At 44.9% G+C, this 19,692-nt stretch overlaps 1 protein-coding gene across 20 annotated transcripts in view; it reads right to left on the bottom strand.

Annotated features, from left to right (window-relative positions):
- PCDH15 (protocadherin related 15) overlaps positions 1-19,692 on the bottom strand; it is a 696,943-nt gene that overhangs the window by 36,424 nt on the left and 640,827 nt on the right. For all 20 annotated transcript variants that reach the window (XR_004358261.1, XM_032694780.1, XM_032694781.1 and 17 more), the window contains 3 exons: positions 19,369-19,496; positions 4,684-4,899; positions 572-660 (listed from right to left, as the gene is read on the bottom strand). Coding sequence is in view for 19 of the 20 variants with exons in the window: in XM_032694780.1 (XP_032550671.1) it covers positions 572-660; positions 4,684-4,899; positions 19,369-19,496 (433 nt within the window). In the remaining variant the exon portion in view is untranslated. The remainder of the gene's footprint in view (positions 1-571; positions 661-4,683; positions 4,900-19,368; positions 19,497-19,692) is intronic.

Below are 19,692 nucleotides of genomic sequence, written 5' to 3'. Positions count from 1 at the left end.
TAGGAAATGGGATCCATGTGAATGAAGCCTATTGCCTGAACAACTTCATTAGTGCTTCTGATGTTAGAAAAATGGAACACGTCCTAAATCTCCAGGAGCAAATCCACCAGTAATTTTTCCTAGTCCCGGGAAGTTGTAAGCCATTCACTGCTTTTCCAGTGAGGGATTGCATCATCAATCCCAAGGTATTTAAAATTCCATGGAGAATTAAAGGTACCACAACAGTCAGGATGGACCAGACCTGTGGAAATCTGAGAAGTGCCTCTCACTGCTGATTAAATGGACAGAAGAGTACAAAGATCATTTATAAACTATTTCCTACGTTATTTTCTATCCCACACTGTCTAATCCATGGTTTTAAGACCCCAAGCACACAAAATTGTCTCTGTCTCCCAAAAAGAAGCCAGAACTGCAAGCCTGGCTCCTGGAACCTGATGATGCTGTGGTGCCTGAGTGCAATTATTGGATCAAAGGGATTTTAGCTGGTTTCAAATATATCAGCACTCCCTGTTGGATCTAATCCCAAACCCAGTGAACTGTCTGATATTTGTACAGGAAATAAATTAATTACCCTATGAGTTGATCTTTGTTTTGTTCCACGAGGGTGGGAGGAACGTTGGAGACGATGACCTGCATATCCAACTGATTGACCACAGAGACCTGGAAAGAAAAGAGGGAAATTCAGTTGGCACTGCCAGGCACAGCATCCTCCCCACACACCAAGAATGGAATCACCACTTCCCTGCCTCCACAGCCACGCACAGATTCCTCCTTTTAATTCCAAACGGGGGAGCTGGGAAATCTCTCTTTGCTTGGCAGCCAAAAGCCATAAACAGCAGGTGAAGATTTAACCAGAAGCTGTAATTGCAGCTCTGCGACAGAATTAGAGATTCTTAAGGTGGGGACTGCAAAACCTGTTCTTCATAGTTTAGACTTCACTCCCAGAATCACAGATCTCCCAGGGGCCATATCCAAAATTACTTACGAGCATTCTGACGACAGGGAAATCCTGCCCTGGAGACATGCAACGTGCACCAAGGTAAATGGAAATACAAGATTAATTCAACTAAATCAATGATATTTTGTTAGAAAACCATGAAGGAAATTGTTTGCTTACTTTGAAGTTACCAGTGAAAGTCTTTATTTTAATCTCCAATTGCTTTAGCCTCTCCCTCTCTACATCATAAAACTGTTCATAACTGTGTATATTTTACAGTTGAGCTCTTTCCTTAAAAAAAAAAAAAAAAAGGAAAAATGCCTCTATTCCACTCAATACTTGTGTGCTTTGTCGAAATAAAATTAAATTCCAGTTTTCCACCAAAGCACAGACTGAGCTCAGAACAAATCTCTGGAACTGGCATTTTCTACTACAAAACCAACATCACTCCTGAGTTTCCCAACGTCGGGCTGGACAGTCAGTGTGCAAAAGGGACACCACACAGCTCCTGAGCCATGTCCTCCTCAATCCTGGGAAGGATTCTGGAGGAAAATTTGGAAAAGTAGGCCAATGTGAAACCCGATAAATTTAAAAATCAAGAATTAAGTTGATTCTAAAAGAAATAAACAACGCATGATTTTCAAAAGAGGAGCCCAAGCCCTGTAATCACTGCAGCAGAAAAGCCACAATACCCTTCCACATCAAACACTGATTCACCAGCTTTGAAGCTTAATTCAACTTTAAATATTTAAATGTTCTTGAAATGTCATCAGGTGCCCTGATCTGGCTTCTGTGTAAGAAGAACAGAATTATAACGAGTTCCAAATAAAGTTTAGACTAAAATCATACAACGGAACTCTAACAGAATGATCAATTTAATAGAATTAATGACATGAGCCAATTCAAGCAACCACTGTGCTCCATATGCTGAGTGCTGCATAAAGGCAACACTGCAGACAAAGGCAATAGTTCTTTTCACATTCCAGGAATCACAATTATCACCACTTGTTCCTATACAAAAACATGGATAAACACATTCATGACAAGCTACAGGAAACCAAGGGTGTTGGATAAAAATCAAGCAAAATTGGAGGTTTCTAGAGGAAACTGGCTTATTATCCACATTTGTAAAGGCAGGGAAAGCATAAAATTGTTGATAAGCACCAGCCCATAAGTGATATCCCTTTGATCCCAAGATTCATTCATTAGGTAGTTCCCAAGTTTTAAATTAAGGCAGAGCCTACAAAGAGTCTGGATCATTATGTGGCACTGAGGGATTCCTGGGAGTAGCTTATACTGAGAGCTGAATGAGGAAGGGGCCTTGCAACTCCCCAAACCCCATTTGATCAAAGATGATATCCATGATATCCTATAAAGATAACTATGACATCATATCTTATGATAGTGAATATTCACTACCTACACTTAGTACCTTTAAGTGCTTCCTTGCAGCAAACTCATTTTAAAATGTAATTTCTTATTTCTTCCTGTTCTCTCACAGAGGCTTAAAGAGGGAAATGCCATCAGATGGAACCAAACTGTCTCCCCTCAGACGTCTGATTCGAGCCATCAAGCCGGTTCCAGCCATCAGGAGCAGCCCAGTGTCCATCACATGGACTGTCTCCACCAGCATGAAGACCTTCAACCAGTGGATTTGGCAGGTCATGGTGCTCACAGAGCTGTGCCAGGCTCTGAGGAAGCTCCTGGTTTCAGTTCTGGAGGATACCTTGCTCAGGTTCTTCCTCTGGTCGTGTCCTGCCTCTTCCCCCTAGACCTCCTCCCAGTGCAGTCCTGTCTCCTTCCCCCACATCTTATTCACTTGCACAAGAGTAACTAAATCCATTTCCCATTTCTATGTGCACTTCTTGAGCTGGGATTGAAAGAAAGAACACCTGCCAGGCTGAGCACCTGAGCCACAGTTTCAGCAGGACAAATCCTGTTCAAATCTTGAGAAAGGATTTTCACATATGGATCTCACTTGGGGCATAAAATCAGAGCATCACAGAATGGTTTGGGTTGGAAGGGACCTGGAAGATCATCCAGTCCCACTTCCTGCCATGGGCAGGGACACCTCCCACTAGCCCAGGTTGCTCCAAGCCCCATCCAACCTGGCCTTGAACACTTCCAGGGATCCAGGGGCAGCCACAGCTTCTCTGGGCAACCTGGGCCAGGGCCTCCCCACTCTCACAGGGGACAATTCCTTCCCACTATCCTATGAAACCCTACTCTCTGGCAGTGGGAAGCCATTCCCCCTTGACCTGGCACTCCAGGCCCTTGGAAATAGTCTCTCTCCATCTTTCCTGCAGGCCCCTTCAGGCCCTGGAAGGCCACAACTGGGTCACCCCAAAGCTTCTCCTCTCCAGGCTGAACAATCCCAACTCTCCCAGCCTTTCCTTCCAGCAGAGCTGCTCCAGCCCTCTGATCCTCTTGGGGCCTCCTCTGGACCGGCTCCAGCAGCTCCATGTCCCAACTTTCAGTGGGATGGTGTCGATCTCTAATTGTCTCTCCAGCCACTCTCAGCTTCCATGCCTTGCTCAAAGACAACGGGTGCACTGCCCATCACTCACCCAGACAACCTAAAGGGACCTCTATAAATTAATGAGACATCCTTCACTTTCTAATTTAAATGTCGATACCTTCTGGCTATATTTTAATATGCCATTACTGCCCAAATTGCCTGAGGGTGCCCTATCATTTGGGGAGGTCAAGCATGAGGACGTCATACATTATGTTTATTTGGTGAATCCCTGCATAACTCAATGCCCCAAGTGTTATGGTTCTCATCTGTATCATTTGACAGTGTTCCCATGAAGTGGATAATGCACTTCATCCCTGCCACATTATGCTAATATTAAGCCAATCCATCATGTTATATGGGCTTTAAAGAAATTTAGCTCTGATGGTTCCCGTGACTGGACTAAGTCAATGTCCTTTACACAGCAAAAAACCACGAGCTCGAGGCCTCAGGTTGGGGCCAGCTCTGAAACAGGGCTTTCCTGGAAACTCAGAAGTATGTTCTCAGCCCAAAATTATTCCTTGAGGCTCCCTTTAGACATGAGCAAGTAAGACGTGGCCAACTAGGACATGGCCAGCAGGGACATGGAGTCATGGAATCACAGAATGGCTTGGGTGGGAAGGGACATTAAATACCATCCAGTTCCACCCCCTGCCATGGGCAGAGACACCTTCCACTAGCCCAGGTTGCTCCAAGCCCCGTCCAACCTGGCCTTGGACACTTCCAGGGATCCAGGGGCAGCCACAGCTTCTCTGGGCAACCTGGGCCAGGGCCTCCCCACCCTCACAGGGAAGGATTTCTTCCCAGTATCCCATCTATCCCTGCCCTCTGGCAGGGGGGAGCCATTCTCTCTTGTCCTGACACTCCAGGCCCTTATGAATAGTCTCTCTCCATCTTTCCATCTTTCTTGCAGGCCCCTTCAGGCCCTGCAAGGCCACAATCAGGTCACCCCAAAGCTTCTCCTCTCCAGGCTGAACAATCCCAACTCTCCCAGCCTTTCTTCCCAGCAGAGCTGCTCCAGCCCCCTGACCAACCTGGTGTCTCCTCTGGACTCACTCTAACATGTCCTAAAATCTTTTGCTTTAGAAAGGCAAAAGCTTTATTTCAGTGACTTAAAAAATTAAGCACACACAGTTCATGGCTTTTCTATAGGTCTGCCTGGAATTAAACTCTACATGGTGGTTAAATTTCCTCAGGAATTATTCCCTAACGATGCCTGGCTCATACTTACAAGCACTTCTGCTTTGCTGCTCAGTCCTTTTCCGTAATTGTCAGTGGCAATGACCTGGAACTTGAAATAGGATCTCCTCATGTTTTTGAAGAGCATTGCAGTTTTGATCAGCCCTGTGTAAGCTTCAATCACAAAACCTTCTTTGCCATCCTTGATGGGGGGAATGATGAGTCTGTACTGCATGGCACTGTAATTCCCAGTGTCTTTATCATCAGCCTGATGGGGAAAAGAAAACAAGCAGAGGCAAACAAGGTAAATATGCAGGCAAGGAATCATTAACCTTGTCCTTTAAATAAAGTTATACATTGGTCCAGCAAATTTCTTCCACTCTGACATTTAAAACATTAGATCCCAGAGTGCAGATATTGCTGGTGCTTTAAATGGTTCATTTAACTTTGCTGCTCACAGTTTTGCTTTTCCAGCAATTTCTTTCTCCTCTGTTGGCACTAAACTGCTCCAAAAGAAAGAAAAAAAATTTAAAAAAAAAGAAAAGAAAAAGAAAAATATAAATTGACTGTTCAAGTCTGCAACAGTATGTAAGAACAGTTCAATTCTGAGAAACCTCCACCACCAAATTCTTGTTGAAAATTCAATATCAAAGAAAAAAAAACATCCCAGCAACTTATTCACAAACTTATACAATGAGAATGTTTTCCCTCTTCTTAGAGATATTCTGCACAGGCAGTTTTGGAGCAAATAAATAAATCTTTTTATTGAAAAAAGAAAGGAATGAGTGGCATTCCTGCCCTGGTGCACAAGGACCTGCTGTGCAGACCCAGAGCTGCCCTGGCACTGTCCTGTTGCTGATTTAGGATGCAGACTTGGCATCCACCAGGCAGCCCTGGGAGCTGTTATTCCATCTTCCTTGTGCCTGCCAACCCTGGGTAGCCCCATCCTGGCCTCTCCAGACCCATTCCTTATGCTCCTGTTCAGCAGCCAGGAGCCGTGTTCAGAGGGGAGTGTTTCTGAGGACCCTTCCAAGGCTTTCCCGTGCTCCATGTGGGAAGGGTCAGCGAGATGGAAGTTAATCACTGCCTGTACATTGCACACTCACAGGTTTGGGCATCACCTCAGCATGTGGGGCACCTCAGCAGCTATCACCAGCTTTTATCAAAGCCTTGGTACAGCTTCTAAACCTGTGGCTTAAGCTCCCAGGGCTGCCTGGTGGATGCCACAAACCCTGACTAGGGAGAAAAAACAGCCCTGACTTCAAAAAGGGGTAGGTCTTGGTGTAAAATCCATGTAAAATCCGTGTAAAATCCCTACTTTACCTGATTTAAGAACAAAACATAATCACAATCTAGTCAGGGTTTGTGGCAGCGTTAAGAGCTCATACGACCACAGAATATCCTGAGCTGGAAGGGACCCACAAGGGTCATCCAGTCCAACTCCTGGTCCTGCACAGACACCCCAACAATCCCACCCTGTCCCTCAGTGTTGTCCAAACCCTCCTGGAGCTCTGGCAGCCCTGGGGCTGTGCCCACTGCCCTGGGGAGCCTGTTCAGTGCCAACCACCCTCTGGGGGAAGAACCTTTTCCTGAGATCCAACCTGATCCTCCCCTGGCACAGCTCCAGCTGTTCCCTGGGTGCTGTCCCTGGTCCCAGAGAGCAGAGACTGGAGCTGTTTGCCCTGATACGCCACTGCTGCTAAAGGGGCTTCATCTGTGCAAGGTCATTAAGCCTTCAGTAGGTGGCCATTAATCATCATTAATTGTTTCCTCACCAGCAGAGAACAACATCTTTACGGTGGAAATTTTTACTGATTCCTGTTCTGTCTTCATTTTCGGATAATTTCCAGGGAATACCAGCGAGGAGACGCACCGGATCCAGGTACTCAAAGCTGGATGTGCTCTCCATGCTACACTCCAACTCCTATCAGCCCAGATGGAATAGACAGAACTATGCAGCACTTAAACGATAATATCCAGCCTGGTTTAGCTGGAGACAGCAAATACTTTTCAAACAGCACATCACAGAGCTGCAGAGCTGCCCAAAAATGAGCTCCCACAATGACACCGGCTGTCACTCATCACTGAGACAGGACTGCTTGAAATGGTCCTCACATCCTCTGGGAATATTTTGTTTGCCTCTAAATTGATAAAGCTTTATCCAGCTCGGCTACCAAAAGCATAAATATGAAATGTGTTAAATTGCTTTTGTTCTCTAGCTCCGGAGCTTGCTTTTAAAATCAAGATTACTGCCTCTTGGGTGATCTCAACCCCCTTTATTAGCGTTTTTAGGGAAGATGGGGGAGGTTAAAAGCTTTCTGAAATGTACCCCATTCTGTCAGTCAAAAAAGTAAAGATATCAGTGAGCTTTTCCAGAGCACTCCTGCTTTCCAACTGGCACAGGGAAATACAGCCCCAGAACATCCTGGAGCCAGCAGGCAGGAGCTTGACAGGTGGATATCAGGACTAGGCAAATTTTTGGCTTTCCTTTGACAATTAAATCCTGAAGGAAGAACTGAATGTGAAAGCATGCTGTGCTACAGAATCATGGAATTGGAAAAGACCTCCAAGACCATCCAGTCCACCCCGTGCCCAATCCCCACCTTGTCACCCCCCCCAGAGCACTGAGAGCCACATCCAGTCATTTCCTGAACACTTCCAGGATGGTGTCCCGTTCCCTGGGCAGCCCCTTCCAATGTTTAACTCCTCTTTCAGTGAAGAAATTTTCCCCAATATCCAACCTGAACACAAAGAAGTGGCTGGACCTAAACAGCAGGTTGATATTTGGATGGGGAGAAAGCAAGACAAAAATTAAACCAGCACCTCAGCTGTGCCTGGCCATGGGGCCACTGGAAGGGGCCACTGGAAGGGGCTGTGCCCAGCCTGGGGCAGCCCCAGCCTCTCCTCCCAGGGATCCCTACAAATCATGAATATATGATAACAATCAAATCTTTCACTTCAAGTACCTGTTCTTAACCAAACACCACAGAAATCTTCAAATTACAACTAAAAGAGTGCACAGGATTGCTATTACTACACTGTTACTACTAAAGTTACTCTTACTAAAGAAACATTTCAAATCAGCCTGATAACAGAAATAAAGCATCCTTGCAAACATGCGGACTGTTGGTTACAGAACCATTCAAAGCAGCTTCTCTGGGTGGTTTTTTGGATCCATTTTGTCAAAGTGTTGTAAGAGAGTTTTATATCATCCACAAACTCGGAGCTGAGGTCAAGGAGCCTCTGCCTGTGGTAGCAAGGGATACTGGAATATGTAAAAGTAACTCTTCGTATTGATGCAGAGCAGGGAAATTTTTAAAATCATCACTTTCTTGTCTCATATAGACCAAATCCCTGTGTGTGGGTCCAAGGCCAGGCAGGTACCTGGAGAGGGACTGTTTCCAAGGGCCTGGAGGGACAGGACAAGAGAGAATGGCTTCCCACTGACACTGCACAGGGAGGGGATATTGGGAAGGAATTGTTCCCTGTGAGGGTGGGGAGGCCTTGGCACAGGTTGCCCAGAGAAGCTGTGGCTGCCCCTGGATCCCTGGAAGTGTCCAAGGCCAGGTTGGATGGGGTTTGGAGCAACCTGGGCTAGTGGAAGATGTCCCTGCCCATGGCAGAGGGTGGGATGAGATGGTCCTTAAGGTCCCTTCCAACCCAGACCATTCTGGGGTAAGTTCAGCTTGTAGAACATAACTCAGGTTAAAGCCAGGAACAATCCAGAAAAGACCTGTCTGGACAAACCCACTGGCTTACCCACAGCCCACTTGGCATGTCAGTAATGGAGCTGGGGGGGGGGGGGGGAAAGACAAAGGAAATTCCAGTAACTCCACACAGCATGTGTTTGAGCACGAGGCACAGAGCAGCAGGTGGAGCAGCAATATCTGATCCAGCTCCCTGAGGTTCATCACTGCAGCGAGACAAGTTTCACAGTGGCTGCCCAGCTAAGTGCCAAAGGTTCTCTGGAGGTGCCCTGTGGGATGAGCATTACACCCTTTCAATAAAAAGCCAATTTCTGTGGTAAAATGGATTTGTTAGGTTGGTTCAGCTGGGTCAGAAGCCTGTCATATTTGTAATATTAGCAAATTCTCTCTCAACAGAAAGATACAGCTTTAAATAGCAGCTTGTTTCAAATAACACCAGAAATCAATGTCACCTTCAGCATTTCACCCGTGTCAGGGGGGGACTAGGGATAAAGAACATTTGGATCCAAATGAAGGTATCCATTCCCCAGGCACAGACATTACCTGGAGTCAGCCTTTCTGAACAAACATCAGCACTCTGGAGTCACTGCTTAGAAGCAACGAGATCTTAGTTTTGCAGCTGAGTTTAACACATCAAACTCCAGTGAAAGAGGCATTTTAGGAGCTCCAGCTTCTAAAATCCTGCAGCTCAGGTGCCCAAAGCTTGCAGGCAGGCTATGAGTTAATTTTGCAGAAGTTCTGAGAACTCAGTGTCACTCCAGAGTAATCAAACAGCGTCAGCATCGCTGCAGCTCAGGCCATTTCCCTCCCAGAAGCCACCTACACAGAGACGAGCAAAACAGGTGCAGAACAGCCCGGGAAAAGGATCAGATTCCAGTTTCGAATGTTTTAATTTCGTTGTTTCCATTCCCCCCGCCTCATCGCTCAGACCTAACAACGCTTGGCAAGAGGCTCGGCTCGGCAGGACCACCAGGGAGAGCTTGTGAGCCGCTGACAGGAACGTACCAAACTTCTTTAATACACGGTGAGGATGTTTGCTGTTCTTGTAATTTGTCCTGAAGGTAAATATTTTTGACACTTCATTAGGAGGAGATCTACAACATCTCAAGAGTTGCATTAGGACTGTCAAAGAAGAGAAAGAGCTACACTTAATCTTAATAGTACAGCGGCAAATCTGCCTTTTGTCATGTGCAAGAAATACAGATGTCTCCGAAACTCTGCTGTGATTGAGGGCTGATAAATATGGATGATGTTAGGAATTATCAGGCCAAATTCCACCCTCCTGTGACTGAGTGCAGGTGTGCCCACAGTGAGGGAGTTTGGCTGGCATCACCTCCAGCTCCTACCCCATCAGTGAGGGAATGGGTTCAAACTGGAAGAGGGGAAATTTAGATTGTATGTATGGAAGAAACTCTTCCCTGTGAGGGTGGGGAGGCCCTGGCACAGGCTGTCCAGAAAAGCTGTGGCTGCCCCTGGATCCCTGGAAGTGTCCAAGGCCAGGTTGGAGCAACCTGGGCTAGTGGAAGGTGTCCCTGCCCATGGCAGAGGTTAAACAAGATGATCTTTCAGGTCCCTTCCAACCCAAAACCATTCCAGGATTCTATGGTTTATTGAAAAGTTATTGACAGGGTTTTCTTATCATTTTACTGTCAGATATCTCTCTTGGAACAAGAAGACCAATAAGCCAATAATCCTTGGTATGGAAGTATATAGGACTCATTAGAGCTGAGTCAAGGTGAAAATAAGAGATGAAAATACATGAGCCAAAAACTGGAAGCAATAGAGATCCCTTTAGTGGTGCCTCTGTAGCCACTCACAGTTTCCCTGAGTATAGAAGTTTTTTCTGGTGTAATAAATAGAATCATAAAAGTTGGAAAAGACCTTTAAATTCACCAAGTCCAACCACCAACCCACCACCACAGTGTTCACCACAAAACCGTGTTCTCAAGTGCCGCATCCACATGTTTTTTGAACACCCCACACAGGTGGGGACTTCACCACCTCCCTGGGCAGCCCCTTCCAATGCCTGACAACCCTTTCCACGAAGATTTTTTTCCCTAACATCCAATCTAAACCTCCTCTGGAACAACTTGAGGCCATTTCCTCTCATCCTGACTATTCACACAAGCCTTAGGTTCCGCATGAGCTGTCCCTTAAGGCTGTTCAAATATCTCACAGCTGGGAATTCGGTGGGAAAAAAGGTGAAGTTTGAGAAGCAGATGCAAAGCTACAAATTTCTGAGGCAGCCAAACCCAAGGTGATGAGCAGCAGTTCAAAAGCAGCCAGGGGAGAGTGTAAAAGAGCAGAGCAGTGAAGAAATACAGAAAAAAAAAAAAAAGGGTAAACTGCAATAGCTACAACAAACTTAGTGGCTTCAGTGTCTGTAAATCACCAAGTAAAACTGCCTCTAAAACAGGCCAGTGGCAGCTGTGGCTGCAGAACTGCTAATCTGCAACAATCTGTAAATTCCTGCCGGTAGAAATGGTCTTGTTCTAAAAGCAATTTTATGTGCCAGCAACTAATTGGGAACAGTTGAAGCCGCCATCTGCTAGGAAGAAGGGAAAAAACCCCTCAGCAGCACAGTCCCATCCATTTTCCATGCCCTGTTAGCATCCTCGGGCTCCTGATTAAGGGTGACCCTTCCAGGGAGACTGGGAAACATTTAAAATTAACAATTGCATTTAATTCTAAGCAGCAAGACTGAATTGAGCCCCCGCTGATAATGCTAAAAGCTGGAATCGGCCCATGGTTAGGGAACAGCTTGAGGAGTTACAGTCAGTGATGATTTTAATGCTCTTCCACAGAACTGGCAATTGTTGGTGACAATATCAGTGCTGTTGCCACGTGGGATTAGTTTTACAAGTCTCCCTGGAGGAGGGGATAAGTGTCCAACCACAGGGTTGTGTTTGTGGAGCCACGTGGAGCCAAAGAGGAATTAATTTATGCTTTAAAAGCATCATTTGTTTGGTGTTCTTACAAATGTACTACAGCAAAGAGAAAAAGAATGGGCTGTCACTGATATCATGGAATGGGTTGGATTGGAAGGGACCTTAAAGTGCATCTCATTCCAACCTCTGCCATGGGCAGGGACACCTTCCACTAGCCCAGGTTGCTCCAAGCCCCGTCCAACCTGGCCTGGGACACTTCCAGGGATCCAGGGGCAGCCACAGTTTCTCTGAACAACCTGGGCCAGGGCCTCCCCACCCTCACAGGGAACAATTCCTTCCCAATATCCCATCTAACCCTGCCCTCTGGCAGCAGGAAGCCATTCCCCCTTGTCCTGTCACTCCAGGCCCTTGTAAATAGTCTCTCTCCATGTTTCTTTTCATCCCCTTCAGGCCCTGAAAGGCCACAATCAGGTCACCCCAAAGCTTCTCCTCTCCAGGCTGAACAATCCCAACTCTCCCAGCCTTTCCTCCCAGCAGAGCTGCTCCAGCCCTCAGATCCTCTTGGGGCCTCCCCTGGACTGGCTCCAGCAGCTCCATGTCCTTGCTGTGCTGTTCTCCAGGGCTGGAGGCAGTTATATATATATATATATATATATATAAATATATATGTATCACTATATCAGTGATCCTTGTCACTGCCCAGCCCACTCCCAAGGACCCAGGTGGGCAGAAATAAGGCAAATAAGAATCGCTCACACTGTTGTCCAACGGAGTCAAAACCCCCGAGGCGCAGGAAGGAAACACGGATCCACTTTGATAGGCTGTCTCATGGCAAAGAAATGTTGAATAAGAGGTGCTCCCAAACTAGGATTTTGGAAAATATGACTGGGAAAAACGATTTTATAGCATTTTCCTGCTCTTCCAAGAGCAGTTAGTGCTCGATAGAAGACGTGTGAAGGTGGGAGTGCAGCCCACACACATGGAGATCCTCCATGGGATGGGAATAATCCAGGCATGCCACCCCCCTTCCATCCCCTGTAAGAGCCTCTTTACTCAGAAAGGCACATGCAGGACTAACAGCCTTAAAAATGTTGGAAAATATCAGAGTAACTGAAATAATCCGATATTAATTTGAAAAAAAAACCCGAAGGGTTCTCTGTAGAATCTCAGTAAGTTCTCAGCAGATTCCCTGATCTCACAACCAGAGGAAAAGAATAATAAACCAATAGTTTTTATAGTAAAAAGTTTAGCAAGCCAACATATTAAGCAGAAATAGTTTTTTTGAAAGCAATCACCTGTGTGCTTGGCATTCCTGGGATGATATTTTTAGCAGGACACGCTGCTTCCATCAGGGGCCAGATGTTACAGCAGCTGGGCTGTTGTGCCTGCAGTGAGGCTGCAGAGGAGGTTTCTCCTTCTCCCAGGGATGTCTTCTCCCTCCTCTGGGATTCATCAATCCCATTTTAACTATGAAAAGGTCGTGACAGGCAAAGCAGCTGATTTTTAGGCACAAGTGGTTCCCTGGTGGACACACGAGGGAACGCTTTGTCTTTCCCAGCTCAAAGCTGTCCTGGGTGCCCAAGGTGGAATCTCCCTTTTCCAGGACTTGCCACCCTAAAGATTCACTGGTCATCCCAAGGAAAAGGAAATACCAAAAGAAATGTGGAAGTTTTGGGCACGGATAGAAAATAACTGGAGATTTAACATGGATAACGTGTCTGGGTAAAAAAGTAATCCCAGTATTCTCCCTCTGCATATCCACATATCTACATCCAGGAATTTTAAATATTTATCTTATCCATTGTTTTAGCCCAGTGTGGAACCCCTAAGATGCTTTTGAGGATGGTGGGGAAGGAAAGAGCAATCCCTGCTCCCCTGTGTGTCAGCAGGGTCAGGAGCTGCAGCGTGACGTGGCTTTATTTGCTCCCCTGTACATTAAGATATTCAAGGGGCAATAAAGGATGAAGTTACATTATGCAGTTCATCAGAAAGGGGGAAAAACCACAGGAAAAGTCTGAAATGAAAACCTGATCAACCAGATTGTAAGAACCAAGCTATTTCCACCAAATACAGGCCACCACTTCCACAGACTTGGATTCACTGGTCCTTTTTTTGGCAAGATTCCTTCTTTGCAAACATTTGCAGCACAAAAATACCTTTATAAACCAAGGAGTAGAGAAAAAGACCCTCTCCCTTCCTTCACTAGAATTAGGATCTCTGATATTTCCTCATTTAAATGCACTTTAATAAATAAAACCAGAGGTTTTTACTTTAAAAATCTTTAAAAAGAAAGGGCTAATGACACACCATTATAGTGAAAAGTCAATTCCTGCCAGTAATTTCCCTAAAGATTGTGTTGGTTCTGGTTGTTTTCCTTGAGCAGATTGAAAATACTGTGTATGTGGCTAAAGGAAGCCTGGTTGGATTTCTGAGGGGGAAAAACAGGAGTGCCACGAAAATCCCAGTGGCAAAGCAAAATAATTCTAATATATCGAAATGCAAAGCAAATCCTAATGCACAAAATTCATAAATTAGTAGCTATGAGCGTTACACCTGTTTTTAAATCACATATTCACGGAGAAAAGCATGAAAAGGCCTTTAATCATGGGAATGGGCTCTTGTATGCGCTGAAAATTTTGAGAAAGAAAAGGGAATTGCAGAGAAGGGACTTTAGGAATCACGGCCTGGATCCTTGGTTAAAAAGGTGTCATTTGCATTAATATATCCCTTTTCTTTTTTTTTCTTGGAGCATTAGTACTTCTCAGCTTTCAGAGGACACTGCTCTTAATCCAATCATCCCCATATAGAATAATTCATATGGTTTATCACTACCCAAATGAATTCTAATTGAAAATGACTTTTGGATAATGATTTGTGGCATTCTGCTGAGCTCAAGCTTCCTTTTTATCTCCTTAGAGCAATCTTACTAAGAATCTAGGGCAAGACAACACATTAGCCTATTCTAAAAGGCTTTTATATTCAAATTAAAATATTTAAGAGAGTGGATGCTGCTGGCAGCAAACCCACTGACCTCATAGGGCTTCATAGTATTGGCCTTGGTCACACGTGGGACTGTTTTGATGATGAGAGAAGTGTTTATCCAATACTGTATTGGTCTCTAAATTCAATTTGTTTTCTTCTCTCCCCACTTCTTTTCTTGGTTGGTTGTTTGATTGTTTCTTACTCCCAGTGCTGAAATTTGGTTCAAGCCACAGAGCACGACTGAAACGACTGAACCCAAACATCTGAATGTTCAGTGCTGTATTTGTGATGAATTTACCCAAAACCTACTCACATGAACTACTATACTAAAAATTAACGACTACCCTCGTTAATTATGCCCCATCATTATTATGTCCCACTAAAGAAGAGCTAATTGTGGTTTCTTTCAGGGATGGTTTTTTTTTTCTATTTGAAAGCTGCAGTTTTGCACTGGGTCATTTGAAAGGCTAGGAGAGCTGGGGGGGTTCACCTGGAGAAGAGAAGGCTCCAGGGAGACCTGAGAGCCCCTTCCAGGGCCTGAAGGGGCTCCAGGAGAGCTGGAGAGGGACTGGGGACAAGGGATGGAGGGACAGGACACAGGGAATGGCTTCAAACTGACAGAGAACAGGGTTAGATGGGATATAGTGGGAAGAAACTGTTCCCTGTGAGGGTGGGAAGGCCCTGGTACAGGTTGCCCAGAGAAGCTGTGGCTGCCCCTGGATCCCTGGAAGTGTCCAAGGCCAGTCCAGACAAGTCTTGGAGCAACCTGGGCTAGTGGAAGGTGTTCCTGCCCATGGCAGGGGGTGGGATGAAATGTTCTTTAATGTCCCTCCCAATCCAAACCACTCTGATTCTCTGATGTACCTCACATACTCTCTAAATTAAAGAAACAATAAATTTCTGCCAGAACATAAAATTATTTTTAAGCCTCCTTAGTATCTACCCTGGTAACCACCTACAATTCAGTCCTTCCTCACTAACTGCTCTCAGTTCATCTTTTCCTATTTATCCCATTTATTTTATCCTATTTGATAAAAAAAGGGAAGAATTACATCAGCTTAAACTGCTGCCAAGCGCCTGCCACTGGGATTATGCTTCATAATTGAATGACAGCCATGGCAAATAAAGCAGACACACCCTGTAAATCACATCTAACTGAGCCCATATCCGAACACCAGCCATTCCAGGGTCTGCAATTAACCCACTGCTCTTTTCCCATGGAGATGCTTGGGAACATGCTGGGAACTTCAGGAAGGTGAAACTGGGGGTTATCTGAGCACAAAGAGTTGTGTGGTGGTCGCTCACCCCGCCCCTGCTAAGGCCACAAACAGCTTTGGGGGAAAGGAAAGGTTTCAAGGTGAGTCTCAGTTTTCTGGCAGGAAAAAAAATGGATAAATGGGAATAGAAACAATCTGGCTTCACTGGAAACTCCATACCCTGATCTTCACAAGCCAGAGGCTGAGGCAGATACAGATACCCAGATGATAAGTTTTAACCTCAGGTACTTCAACCTCTCCTTTGCTTTCAAAATAAATAAGCAAACCATCAGTGACCAGGGTCTGCCAATGAGTCTGACTCTTATTTTCAACCATCATCTCCTCCTGCCACTCTGGAAAAAGGCACTTCTTGCTAACTGGTGTTTCCACAAGTAGGGCTTCCAGAAGCAGCATCCCCTGCCATCCAGCTGGAAGGCCCTTGTTGGGGAATACTTACTGCACCCACTGGGATAAACTAAATACATATTTGTGCTTGGGACGTAAAAATATAATTAATGAACGTGCTTTTCCTCTGAAAGTCTGATAAAATGGGATTCTCTTGTAAATTTTGCTATAAAAGTTGGTGTTTTACAAAACTTTCAGCTACCATATGAAGACAAAGCAACTCAATCCAGTTCCACCAAGCCCTGTCCAACCTGGGATAGTGGGAGGTGTCCCTTCCCTTGGCAGGGGAGTGGAACAAGATGAGCTTTAAGGTCTCTTCCAACTCAAACCATTCTGGGATTCTCTGATCCTAATACCCCATATTTGAGGATCATCAAAGCTGTTGTCAGGGACAGGAATAATGAGAATAGGAGGAGAATATCAGTTTCTTTTCAAAATTACTCAGATGATGTGAATTCATGAACGCAGAAGAAGACAGCAAGTGCATTTGAAACTCCTACTAAGAACCTGACTTCCCCAGTAGCATCAAAATCTGAATAATTTCTACAGTGCAAGCTCTACGTATACTTTATTAATGTTCTTCTGAATTTCAACCTGGAAAACTACTCTTTTTATTTTACTCACCTGAGCTGCTCAAGAAAAGACATTCATCTGATTAATTATTCTTAAAACAAACTGGAATGGGGATTGTACTTAACTAACAGTAATTACTTTTCCTTTCTACAGGCCAGAAAACAAGCTAAGTGGCACTGAGTGCTGAAAATGCTCAGTGCTAGAACAATAAATTACAGCCTGATTCTCTGCAACAAGAGCACTTCTTAATTGTTTCTAATTTTACTTTAACTAAACACACAGTTTGATGCCATCCACTTATAACAATTTCTGGCTTCTGCCTCGTTCCATTTTGCCTGTCAGCAAAGTCAGGGAGAATTCTGTCAGGAATAGCTTCGAGAAATAAAACTGTCATATTTTTTTTGGTCCTCCTTTGATGATCTTGTCCTCTGATGGCCTTTTCTGAGTCAAATGTTTCTGAAGGGGACAAGCAGATTCCCCTCTTCACCCCCAAATTTCCCCCACCTGTATAGCTGCTCTTTTCCACCCCTTTCTTATCCCTCTGACTGACACACATGAATATCTGTGCCTAAGAAATCAGGGATGGCTCTTGGAAAAGCAGGAAGGATTTCACAGCCTGGCCAACGTTTCGTACGATCGACTCAAAATGTCATCTGGCATTTGTGACTCGTGTTTCATTCACTTTCAGACACAAAACACTCCTTTACCTAAATAACTGTGCCCTTCAGAATTCTTGATCTCCTGCAGTGCCATTGTGCAGGTCCTGTAATGGGCTCCCCACAAGCCCCTGGCAGGAGCTGGAGCCAGGTGAGTGTCAGTCAAGTGACAGGACGAGAGGAAACGGCCTCAAGTTGCACCAGGGGAGGTTTAAGGTGGATATTATGAAGGTTTCTTCACAGACAGGGTTGTAAAGCCTTGGAAGTGGCTGCCCAGGGATGTGGTGGACTCACATCCCTGGAGGTGTTCAAAAGCCATGAGGATGTGGCCCCTGGGGACATGAGTTACTGGGGAACACAGTGGTGGTGCTGGTTGATGCTTGGACTTGTAGACCTTAAAGGCCTTCTACAACCCTAGTGATTCTATGATTGTTCAGTCCTTCTGAAATTTTCCAGAATTTTTGTAGTTTTTGAGTATGTCAAACCTTCAGCTTAAGGTCTGCAGCTGGAAGCAACGACCAGCGAAAAGTCTGGAGGGAAAAACAAAAGTTTAACAGAAATATTACCCCCACCTGCAAAACTCTGCTCAGTTATGGTCTCAGACCACCCCAACAGCAACACTGCCAGTGCTGATTTGTGCAACTAGAATTTCCTTTTCATTGGAGAAGGGGAGACCTTCTTGTTCTCCCTGACAGGAGGGGGGGAGTCGGCCTCTGCTCCCAGGGACAAGGCACAGGAGGAGAGGGAATGGCCTCCAGCTGTGCCAGGGGAGGTTTAGATTGGATATTGGGAAAAATGTCTTCACAGAAAGGAACAGGCTGTCCAGGGGGTGGTGTCACCACCCCTGAAGGGATTTAAGAGCCCCTTGGGGACATGGGGTAGTGGTGGCCTTGGCAGCGTCAAGGGAACGGTTGGACTCTGTGACCTCAGAGGGCTTTTCCAACCTAAATGATCCCGTGAACCAGGCACACACCCAGTCACGTGTCAGCACCCATTTCACACGGCAGAGAAACCTGGTGGAGATTAAAATTTCAGTGCAGAAGACGGAGGGAAAGAAATTTGGTCCAAGGAAATCCCGCAGATCTTTTTCCGAGTGTGTCCTTCCCAACACACAGTGGTGCTGTCACTTCACAGCTTCTTTAACCCCACAGAAATAAGCCTTTAAAAAAACCACAGGTGTTGCTACGTGACCCTTTTTTTTTTTTGGCTTTGTTTACGAAGCCTGAACTGAGTGTTCACATTTGATGAAGTCGGTGAAGTAGAAGCTTAACAGTTTTCCCACCTCTCTGTCGTTTCTGGGCTTATTTTGGGAAGGATTGCCAAGAAAAAACGATGGACAACTCTTTAATAACCTCTGATCTTCTCTATTTCATTCCTGGCACTCTAAAACACATCATGAGGTGAAAAGAAAGCTGAGCAGGTCATATTTCTGTGCCCTTTCATGCATAAGCTGGAATCAGCAACTTCAAAGCTATTCCACTAATGTTTAAAGTGAACAGAGATGCAGGAGATCTGCGAGGGAACAGAATAAAGCCAGAGGAAAGAAGCTGCCTTGGCAGCTCAAGCTGCCTCAAGCACAAAAGATTGTGTCACAGAAGCAGTTTTATTGAAAAAAAAAAAAAAAGCATTTTATTGAAGACTTATTGCTTTTACCCTTAGCTATTTTTATGTCTGGTTCTAATTAGATTCTATGTATTATATTTTCTTGAATTTTTTCTATTTTTAAAAACCTCCCAGTTAATTTTCCCTCAAAATTATGTCCCAGTGCTGACCTGAAACAGAAACTGTTCTTTCCCTTTCAAAATCTAAACATGCTGCTGCCAAGTAGTCGGAAAAAATTAAGGTAAAAACTGGTGTTGACCATCAAAAAATCATCTAAATATTAACAGATATAAAATGAAAGCTACAAACCCTCGTGGGAAATAAGCACCTAAAACTCAGTAGAAAAAACCCCTGGTTTTTAACTCAAAATCATCCTTGTGTCAGTAATTGCTGGAACAGCAGGACAAGGCAAGTCAATCATACCCACACCAATGGAAACCAACACACCCTTATTCATACTCAGACACTGATTTCAGCAGAAAAATGGCCCATTCTGTGCTCATTATTCTTGTTTCTAAGAAGAAATACAGCCAAAATTGGTGCCAGTGCCTGAGAAGCTCCAGCAGCTTTAGAAGACACATATTTCAAAATCTCCTGTGAAAAATCAAACCAGTGAGTAAATATTTCCCCCCTGCAAGCAAATGTCAGTTGAAAAACTTCAGTCTTACCTTAACTTTAAGCACAGAAGAAAACATTTTGGCATCTTCAGACACCCCCCCAATGTACATTTTTTTGGTGAACACAGGCACGTGGTCATTTTCATCCTTCACCTCGATAAACACCTTGGCTGTGTTACCTAAAAAGAGGGAGGGAAAAGGGTAAATAGAACATTTTGTCCTAATTTTGTGATACCTACTGGCATTCCATTTGCAGCCCGAAGAGAAAAAGGGCAGTGTACGGAAAATAGTTTAAAAATAAGTACCTTAGATATCCTAAAATTGCATAACCCCAGAATCATTAAGGTTGGAAAAGACCTCCAAGTCCCCCTGGGC

The sequence above is a fragment of the Chiroxiphia lanceolata genome, chromosome 8 (assembly GCF_009829145.1).
Source record: "Chiroxiphia lanceolata isolate bChiLan1 chromosome 8, bChiLan1.pri, whole genome shotgun sequence".
In the NCBI taxonomy this organism is placed as follows: Eukaryota; Metazoa; Chordata; class Aves; order Passeriformes; family Pipridae; genus Chiroxiphia; species Chiroxiphia lanceolata.
The sequence above is the reverse complement of the archived record's forward strand: the minus strand, read 5'-3'. Positions and strand labels throughout refer to the sequence as shown.